General features: G+C 36.5%; 1 protein-coding gene across 4 annotated transcripts; it reads left to right on the top strand.

Moving 5' to 3' along the window:
- Window positions 1-2501: 2501 nt before the first annotated feature.
- Window positions 2502-9953, top strand: LOC116256083 (uncharacterized). 4 transcript variants are annotated; one of them, XM_031632260.2, is made up of 5 exons: window positions 2502-2827; window positions 4078-4247; window positions 7325-7610; window positions 9046-9145; window positions 9490-9953. In XM_031632260.2, the coding sequence occupies exons 3-5, from the start codon at window positions 7431-7433 to the stop codon at window positions 9744-9746; spliced, it is 537 nt and encodes a 178-aa protein (XP_031488120.1). In that variant the 5' UTR covers window positions 2502-2827; window positions 4078-4247; window positions 7325-7430; the 3' UTR covers window positions 9747-9953. The 4 variants fall into 4 exon arrangements, with proteins under 4 accessions (XP_031488120.1, XP_031488113.1, XP_049934527.1 ...); XM_031632253.2 differs by having other exon boundaries at window positions 4078-4260; XM_050078570.1 differs by having other exon boundaries at window positions 4078-4948; window positions 5039-7610.
- The last annotated feature ends 861 nt before the right edge of the window (window positions 9954-10814 follow it).

Genomic DNA, 10814 nt, shown 5'->3' with positions numbered 1-10814 from the left:
TGTGTTGGATAGGGGTCGTGGTCCAAGCCCAGCTAGGTCTTCCAGTTAGGTGATTTCTCATCTTTTCTTCTTCGTTTTTTGTTTTTATTTTATGCTTTCTTAAGAGTAGCTTTTTTTTTCTTAGCATGTTTAGAGTAGTTTTCCTTTCTATTTTAGGATAGTTTATTCCTGCTTTATATTCACATATCCATGATGGTTTGTTTTCTTATACATGCAACAGAGTAGCTTATATACTGCTTTACCAGATAGACTTAATTTTATGTCTTCGGGCGGGGCCATGGATGTCAGGTATGTCTTCCTCTCCTTTCTCTTTTTCATTTCAGTTCTTATATTCTAGTTCGCTTTTTTGCATAAAGCACATTGTTTCCATTTTCATATAACTGCTTGAATTCATGCTAGGCAGCACAGGGTTTTAAATAAGCACCATGATATGCAAATCTAGCACACACCATTGTTTGTAAGGAAGCTGGATTTAATAGGATCAGCACCATGCCTTGATTATAGTAGTTCAAGCACGTGATATCGTAATTCAACTTAGCCTCTGCATAAGCACACTTTAATCAGTCATGGTTTTCAAAATGCATCTCAAAATATACCATTTTTTAACTAGTTTGGGAACACCTTAGGTTCATGCATTGTCAGAATAACCCACGTTTATGTCTTCTAAGGCTTTGCGCAGGCCAACCTTAAAACCCTTCACTTGATTCCCAAATCCCAATTCAAGTCTCTTGGCCAACCACTGATACAACTCACTTCAATATCTACCCAAAGATTAGATATTGATGCCTGTTGATAATGCTGCATTAATTTTTAATATTTTTTTTTTATATAATGTTGATGTGATTTAGTGTTTAAATCTTCATGTTTGTATTAGTGTAGAGTTCAAAGAATCGTAGTTAAAATTTGATCGAAATCAAAGTTAAAACAGATAAATTATTGTGCAAAACAGTGTGATTAGGCTCCTAAAGGTAAAACCGGTTTTTTGTATCGTGAAAACTATTTCTGCTTAAGTCTAGGTCCTTGACTCCTAGCTTTCAAATATTTATGCTTAGGATTTATGTTTATCATAGTATATTTAGGTTTTAGCGTGAAATAAACTTGAAAAAAAAGACATAAGAGCATTTTTATAAAAATCATGATGATTAAGAGGGTTTTTCTTAAAATAAAAATAAAAATGAAAATAAAATAAATCTACCTCAATTTCTTTTTTTTTAACATAAAGTGGCATTTCAACCTTTTCTTCACAAAAGAAACTTCCCCCTAGGAGTCATTTGATGGGCAGGAAATATCCTGTAGTGGCATTTTTATAATGGCATTTCCTGTAGTGGCATTTGATGGGCAGGAAATATCCTCTAGTGGCATTTTTATAAAAATCATGATGATTAAGAGGGTTTTTCTTAAAATGAAAATAAAATAAATCTACCTCAATTTCTTTTTTTTAGCAATAAAGCGGCATTTCAACCCTTTATTCACAAAAGAAACTTTCCCCTAGGAGTCATTTGATGGGCAGATAAGATTCAAATTTTTTAAAATTTTTCAGCAATGAAAAAACTTGCTGTTGGGTTTATTTTCGCAAAATTATTCCTGAAAATTTAGTCCCACCCAAGGGATGAAAAAAATTCTCAGGACGAAAAAATGCCTGTTGGGAATGAGCGTCCACCACAGCCATCCTGTTCTCAGCTTCAACCTCACTACAGAGTGCATCTCAGCCACCGACCATATGAAGCAACAAAAAGAAGACGATCATTATAATGTCGGAGACGACAGCCTCAGCACCCTCTTCTTAGGCTTTCGGCGACCCACAGTCACAACAAAGGGTTCCAGTGCCAAAGGTTAGAGAAAGAGAACGAGCGAAAACGAGAGAGAAAGAGAGAGGTAACTAGAAATCACCGGTCGCTGGTTTTTCCGGTGATAAAGAAAAATAAACCCTAAAATAAAAAGAAATAGATAAAAAAAAACCGTCGTCTCACAGCCATTTCGTCAGTCGCTGGTGGTTGGTGACAGCCATTTCTTCCATCACCGGTCCCTAGCCATCAGTGTCCAGTCTCCAACCTTGTCGCTCTCGAGCCGTAGGTCGTCGAATGCCAAACGCAGTGGAAATGAAAGAACAAGGAGTGAATGTGAAGATGAAAACCGGAAAAAAGAAAGCATCGAACCCCTTTTATAAAAAAAATTCACTTCATCTCCAATTATCTTTTATATTTTCAATATTATGGGCATCCTTTACCAAAATTAGTTACATGCCTCAAGTTTTTAGTAAAAAATCTAAGCTACTCTTCATTTCTAAGAACCCAAATTTTATCCTTTATTAGTGTGACAAACCTGGGAACTTGTTTTCAGGAATGTAAATCCAAACTAAATAAACCTGACAAATATGAAAACTTGTTTCAAGGAATGTAAAATTTCAAATCTATCAAATAAAGCTGTCATTTTAGAAATATGCATTTTATGTTCATTCCACTCTTTCCAGAATAAACAAGCTGATTTATTTCCGTTCCCCTATTTCCAAAATTTTGTTTCCGGAAACAACTTTCTTATTCCACAATTCCTGACTCTCAAACGTTACCTAGTGGAATAAGGGGAACTCCCTCCTTTCCTCTTATTTTTCGGTCTCTTCTTGGTGAAGGCTATGAGCAGCCCATCCTCTACGTTTCCTATAGGTGATGCTCCTTGGAGAAGGCTCACGTGATCCAACTTGTTCCTTTGCCTCATCCTCCTAAGCCTTGAAGCCCAGCTCGTGGAATGGTGAAATCTTGATCCGTTGAAGATTCTAGAAAGCGTGTTGCAGAGGTGAATCTCGGATTCAAGAGGACCACACCACTTTCAGGTAGGTTATTTACGATTTTGCGTATTTCATGTCATTGATTAGGTATTTTTCATGTTGTCCGAAATAAACTTACGGTTTCTCGATTTCGATTTTGAAACCATGTCTTTAGGCGCATTTCTGATAAAAAATTGTTTGGGTCATCCAAATCGTGTGTTCATTCTGCATTTTAGCTGAAATATTTGGGCATTTTCGTTAGCTGGTGTTGCAGTCAAAACGAGTCTAGGAGTTTCACCTGCAGCTCCCTTGCTGTACGGTGGGTGTTGGCTGCATCCAGCAGCTATTTTCTGCTATTTTGCTTTAGTTTCATGCATCTAGAGTATATTTCTGAGTAGATCATCAGATCCAGACCATGTTGTACTGTGTATAGCCATTACAACAGTACTTTAAAAACCTATTGATTTTACTCAAATTATGATTTGAGGTTAAATTGACTCTTATACTAAATTGTTACATACGTGTCTCCCAAGTATCATTCCTTTTTTCCCTTTTGGATGAGAGTGAGCCCCAAAAACTGAGCGTAAATCTAACAAGGGAAGTATCATGGAAAGCTCAGGCAACTGGGGGTTCGATCTGGACCATCTGGTAGCAATTTTCTTGAATCTAATCATGTTCGACTTCAGTTCGACTCCAATACGTAGAGTTCATGCAGGTAAAAGTCCAAATTTTAAAAAATATATAAGCACTCACATTACAAATAGTGCTACAAGAAGAGCATGCTCAAGTACTAGAACTTCACATTTGGCCACCTAACGTCATGTTAAGCCTTAATACAAAGACAATAGAAAAGAGAAAATATTGTGGGAACGAAAACCAATCAAGTGCATCGACATCATTGTTTCTATGTTCTTAATGTCAAGTTTTTATGTTATTTGGATATAACTGTTGTCATAAATTTATCGACTTTGTTACTGTGATGCTCTTTTTTTTGGTTCTACGTACTTCTATGAAACTTTTGTCAGTTGCTTCCTACGTTTTCCTATTTGAGGGTTCTGGTTTCATTTGTGGTAGAAAGATGCAAATGCATTCTTGTTTCTTTTTTGGAGAGATTGAAAACAAGTTCTGACTTCTGATTTTCTGTCTTTCTGTTTTTGAATTCATGTTATTGTTTCAGACCATTCCCATTTATACATATTCAAAGCCCCCAACTTTTTGGTGAATTTGTGAAGTTAGTGTGTAAATTTTCTTCCTTTTTTGAGTTTCAGTGGAAGTGCCTTCCTTGACTAATACTACTACTAATTTGTCATCACCAGAGCATGCAGCTGATAAGACTGTGGTTGGTAGGGGTTCCAAGGAGCGGAAACCTCTTCTATAGATAAGGAATGCCCAATTTGTCAAGAAAGTATGGGAATGTTGATGGGATCATGTTCAAAGAATTGAACAGATATTGAGGGTTGTACAGGAAGCACAAAATCTGACTAAGGTGATAGAACTTGGTGGGTATATGCTTGGGTGGGTTGCCCAAAAATGGAGGCCCCTTGTTTTTCATGGTGATTTGTTTTCAGTTAAAGAAAATGGGCATTGAAATTGCAACAAAAAGAAAAACAAACTACGTATTTACAAGAACTAACAATCACTAAAAGTCTAAAAGTATTAAAACAAAATGTAGATATCAAGTTGTGTTGTTTATGATGATTAAGAAACTGGCAATAGTATAAATCTGTGAAAATTCCAAAGTTGTATAAGAAAGAGAAAATGCATACTACTTTTCATGCGGACTAGATATGTTCCTTATATGTTGATCCTCTAAGGACCTCCGTGTATGCATGCTAGTCTCGCGTATCGTTGGCATGTTGAGTTTCAATTTTGTGCTATAAAATTCTTTATTTCATCTTTGTACTGATAGGACAGTAGCTGTCCATAAATAATTAGAAACACTACTTTGAAGAGATACTCTTTCCAGCCGTGGGTATACAAAGGTATGCATTTGAGGTTTAACACGATCTTCTTCTTCATAGATTGTTAATGCAAGTGGCAGAAATCTCAATATTAAGATGCATGAACAAGAAAGAAGTGGTAGCACGTGAAATTGCTGAAAGTCATGCTATGGCCTTTAACAGCAGTGGAGAACTTACATGTACAGGGTCCTTATGGATTTTAAAAGCAAGAAAAGAAACATCACAGGTCAAATTTCACACAGAACCTAGCAAATGTGATAACAATAACTGAAAGAGAAAGGCGACCTTTACCTGTTGACATCTGTTTGCACTGCAGCTTAGTTGGTTGTGATGCATTTATCCCTAGTTGCCACGAGAGAGAGAGAAAGTGAGAGAGAGTACCTCGCCGATGGAGGCCTGCAGGTATGGAGACAGACAGGAGGGGAGAGTGAAAGAGATGATGCTTTAACGGGCAAAAGATATATTCCCAGTAACTGAGGATGTTCAACGAATCAGGCCCATGTCCAAACAGGCATCCGTCCATGTAAGCATGTTGACACGAATACGACACTTTCTCAAGTGCACCTGTGTATCATAGCTGTCCTCCATTAAGCAACTCACTTGGTCTGTGTAACAGTTTTTTCATACCACGACCAATTTGATGGATACGGTGCGAATGTTCTATAAGGTGTTTGTGCTCTCCTATGTTGACAGGAAAACATGTGCCTTTTGTTTTTGGCAAATTTAGGTCTAGACATTTCATCCAACTTTTTGGAATATTAATGCCGGTTTGCAATGCTGGTCCATGTTGGGGAGGTTCATTATTATGCCCATGTGGATTGCTGAGATAGAAGGAAGAACTATCAGAACTAGATCCCTGGAATCATCAATGTAGGGGGTCTAACTTCGTACACAATGCATTGTGCTTTCTTATCCACCTCAATCTGCTGATACCACAGGTGGACCAAGTCCTTGCTGTAAGAGGACAATTTTTCAGTACAAGTTTAAGTTGCCCTGTCTCAGTTTCCATTTCAAAAAGGCTTTCCATAATCCCAAAAGGAAATTGTAGTTAACAATTCATAATCAATATGCTAAAACTATTGCCTAGATGTTGATTTGCTAAAGCTTAATCATTCAAATCTTCACTATTGTAGAGTTCGTGCTTATAGATCTGCAGTTTTGTGAGAAGTAGAAAATTTTAGGTCTTTGCTTATTTGCCACATTAACAAGAACATCTCAGTTGGTACTGCAGGACAACCAACAGTAAGTTTTTTGGTCCATTTTAACATTTTCCCTGTTGCAGCGAACAGGTGAAAAGGATTCCTGGAATTAATATTCTGGGCTACCATATACATGCCCAAACTAGGATTTTGAATTGTTTTCCCTCTTCCAGCTATACCAGAATTACAAGCACAGAACCTCAAGTTATGGGTTTTTGAGAATGGTATATTGGTTGTTAAGCAGGAATGAGGCCACAGACTCCTTGGAGCTCAATTTTCATAATCTTCAGAATATGCTCAGAACTTGTTTGTGAATGTTTTTGGTTCTCAAGCGAGAGATTTGTGTTCGGTTCTAACTAGTCTTGCTAATTTTGGTGTTTCAGTCTTTTTTTTTTTTCTTCCAAGTGCATCTAATGAGATTTCTGATTTTGAATCGACTAGTTATTTTGCTGGTTGTCCTAGAGATTTGCATCTCATACTTTCGTTGATACTATCATTGTGTATTAGGAAATGCAAATAAAATGGTGGTTTGACTTTGACTTCACCCTATAGCGAGGGGAGAGAGGGAAATATATTTCCTGGTTTCAGAATTCCATTCAGTCAGTGGAAACAATATTTGAACTTGTTTTTTTAAATTCTGAGATTTTCCAAACACCTTTCCAGTAAAGAAAATGAATTAAGTTTTTCAAAAACATGGACAGTGGATCCAGGAAAATGTAATGAAACAGGCCCTACGTGTTGCCATCTTTTGGAAAATCTGAACTTTGATATTTTGGAAAGCGGACTTCCTGTTTATGGAAACATGGTTTCCCTATTGAAAATACATAGTTTTGCTCTTCTAGATTGAGCTTTTGGGGCTTTGATAAGTTTTCTGCCATGATATAACTTTAACCATTGCCATAAATATTGTTCTCGGGAAAATATCAGCAAGGCATTTCTCGGGTACTTTTTAGCAAATTTGTTTTTCTCTGGAAAGTTTTGGGAAAAATCTTGGCAAATTTTAAGGAAATAAAAAAACCTAAAAATTAGATTAAACAAATTAAGCAAATGAGAAAATAATAAGAAAGCGAACAATTGTCAAAAATCACAAAAAAATCGCCAGATATTCATTTTTGCTGGGATTTTCAAAATTTAGTGGGATTTTCCCGATATTTTCATTTTACTTGTTTTTCTTGTAAATATAGCAAGATTTTCAAAAATCTCGTGATATCTGTGAGAGTGGCTTTAACTTCTTATCTGATTCTGATCCTCTCTTGATTTTCTTTGAGTGTCATTTTTCTTTCTTTTTTCATGTGGCTCTGCAAACTTATTCATATGTAGTACATCAGATGCTATGATGTAATTGAGCATGTTTTTTTTTCCTGAGAAATGTCTGCATTACTTTTCTGAAATATTTATAACAGGATTTAGGTGTCTACTTTGGACCTGGATTTTTTAGAGATTGACAGATTTAGATATTATCATTGTCAATCGCCTTGTGCATTTGAAGTTAAGGATAGCTCTAAAGCAATGGGAGATATTGACATGAATGGAAATGTCAGAAAGATAGTCTTTGTCACCGTGGGAACAACTTGTTTCGATGCTTTGGTCAGAGCTGTTGACTCGGAAGAAGTTAGGACAATATTATTGAATAAAGGCTATACAGATCTTCTTATTCAACTTGGACGTGGATCATTTAGGCCTTCTAAGGTATTAAATCTTCCTTTCATTAGGTTGAGTTCATGATAAAGTTACTGCTTGTAGGTAATAACTTTTTAAGCGCTATTCTGTGCTTTGACATTCAATTTTGTAGGCAAAATTTCTTGTCACTCTTCATTGCAAATGGTAATATGTAAAAATGATTTCTTTTTACTGTATGGAACAAGGCAACCAGAACAGAACAGGTAAACAAGAAGATCCAAATGCTGTCACATGTCAAAGGGTTGTTTGTTCCGATTGTCATAAAAAGGAAAGCAGTTGTTACGGAATGCATGGAAGAGAGAACAAATATCTGTTTGGAAAGAAATGCCGTGCAGTAGAAATTTTAGTAGGAGTATCTTGAATGAAAAGGATTTTCTTGTTCTGTGTGACATGAGAAAAATGGATAAGAAAAGGAAAATTTTGAGAAAGTTGGGTTGCATAGTGCAAAGCAAAGCAGCACAAAAATTTCTTGGAAAGTTAGATGGAGAAATTTGTGCTAGCAAAAGTGACTAGTTTAGAATTTTTTTTTTTTCTAGCAAAGTTTGTTGATCTTGTTTAGAATGATGAGAATAAGTTTGACTCTTATCGCTTCCTGCTTCCTAATGCCCAATTTCTTCCTTGTCTCCTTGCATTTATGACACCTTTTAGCCCTACGAAGAGAAGTTTGAATTATCAATTCTCATGTTTTCCTGTTAAGCTTGGGATGTAATGCGTCATTTCCTTCCTAAACTATTGTACGTTAGAATCTAGAGATTGGACAAAACATAAACAAATGGATGACCCTCTACTTGATGCAGAAGACGGTAAAAGCGTTGGAGATGTTTTATTCAGATGCATGTTTTTTGTGCGAGTACTGATCTTTTGTTTGTACAGACCAGTGGCATGGGATGGTCAAGATTCAAAAATTACATGTTCAGTATTTATGCTTCTACTTTTTCTCTTGGCCCGCTTGTGTGGAAACTTTATTCATATGTTGCCTGTCACTTGGGGTGATGTGCATGAGAAGTCCGTTTGTAATTTCATAAATGATGACGCTTGCCTTGGATTTGCAAAAGTGAGTACCTCCTACTGTATCAATCTGCTTGAAATGAGTCTAGGACAACTCTAACTTTGGCTGGGGCACCCCCTTCTTTTCCTTGAAGAAATGTTTATGCCTTAAACTATGTCGAAAATATGAACAATGCCTCCATAAAGAATATGAGGGGGCACACACTAAAAAAGTTTTCAATATACCAGATAGGGTTGAGTTTCGTAATAAGTCCTTTTGAGCATCTAAATGTGTTATACATTTCTCAATAGTATATATTGGTTGTCAGTTAAGACTAAAATCTAGATATGGATTCATATCTGATGGTCTTCCAGATATTGGTTATACTCAATGTTGATTTTCTTGATGGTGGGACATATCTTTCTCTCTCTTCTTATGGTGACCTTCTCTGTGCAGTCTGCAGGAGAGAATGGCTCTTTGGTGGTTGACTATTTTACCTTTTCACCTAGTATTGCAGATCATCTGAGGTCAGCATCCCTTGTTATCAGTCATGCAGGTATTAATACTTGACCATTCATTGTGTGCAGTTGACAAGTTTTCCCAAATTTAATATGTTCAATAAATGTGCATTTTAAGTTGAACGCAGATGAATTCATGCCTGATCTTTTAATACACACACCAAAAATGGTAAATTCCTAAACCTGAAACCATGTTGAAACAGATGAAAGAGAGAAGGCGACCTTAAAATCTTGGTTGTTAGTTAACCAGATACCAATGTTTTTGTGGCGGTGAAATACAGGTTTAAGGTGTTAACTTGCTAAATGCTCGGACAAGGGTATTTGCAATTGGAATGGACATACCCCAACGACTATAGAGTTTGATTGTGGCTGCTGTTTGCAGGATCAGGAAGCATATTTGAGACCTTGCATTTGGGTAAGCCTCTGATTGTAGTTGTGAATGAGGACTTGATGGATAATCATCAGTGTGAGCTGGCTGAAGAACTAGCAGAGAGAAAACATCTCCTTTGTGCCAGTCCCCAAACATTGTACCCAACTCTTGTGAACATGAACCTTGATTCAATCATACCTTACCCACCAGCAGATGCAACCCCTGTTGCAAAGATCCTAACCCGATTTCTTGGTTTTCCTAGTGACTGATACAACAATCAGCCTGCTAGATCTCCTGGTGAAGATTACTTCATCCATCCAGTAGCGCTTGACCTGAATTATTAAACACCAATAATTTTGGTTCACGAGCCCATCACTCTTGAGTATTTTGTACGCCACAGTTGTATGGTATGTCATTCATGGTGGATACGATTGTCTAACAGATGACAAATTTAAATCCATTTTGCCTTGTTCTAAGATTTGTTTCATTCTTGTACCTAAAAACCGTCAACTATATGAAAAACCTTGGTGTTGGCATAAAAACTAGTTTCAAAACCCTTCTTTTGTAGCTAAGATCCGTTTTTCAAACATGGTTTTACATAATTTGGTGCCATTAACATTTTGAACGCTCTTTAGATCATGGTTCAGACAGTTATATTAATGGAACACATGAAATTCCGATTTGCTTTAGTTACTAGGATGTTTGGTGATAATATAGATGAAGTGGATATGTCCCAACCTGGAAAACAAAAAACAGCAATTGATACTTCACTACTGATGATGCATTGCAATTGTTCGGGAAACTTAATCAATCAAACCAATGAACAATGTGCTTGACGTTTTCAGTGCATGCATATAAATGTATTGAGGGCTAATGAACTTTTTGCAAAAATTCCAATTTCGAACAGTGTTAACTAAAATAAACAGAAATATTCATTCAGGCCATAAAATGTTGCATCATCCATCAGCGTAACCATTTATGGACTTCAATTGCCTAACGTTTGAAAGGTTAATGGCACCAATAGTGATAAACGTAGTAAAGGCTAAATAACTCTCTGCAAAGGATAAAATTTCGAACATGGCATTCTTAACGAAAATAGAAAGTGATTCTTCCGGCCTTAATAAACTGCAATATGCATCAGCAACAACAAGTTTACGAACTTCAACTCCTATTGCTGGCAGGAAGTATTCATTTTAGTTCAAGAACTTGATCTTGAAACACACCATGGCAATTTGGGTTTTACAGTTCAGCTCAAGTGTACGACCATGGAAGCAGGATCTATATGAATTTTACCCTATATTCTTACTGCATGTTTGAGCACCAATGCCGGAGTATAA

The sequence above is a fragment of the Nymphaea colorata genome, chromosome 1 (assembly GCF_008831285.2).
Source record: "Nymphaea colorata isolate Beijing-Zhang1983 chromosome 1, ASM883128v2, whole genome shotgun sequence".
NCBI classification, from domain to species: Eukaryota; Viridiplantae; Streptophyta; class Magnoliopsida; order Nymphaeales; family Nymphaeaceae; genus Nymphaea; species Nymphaea colorata.
Note: the sequence above shows the minus strand (reverse complement) of the source record. Positions and strands in the feature narration are given on the sequence as shown.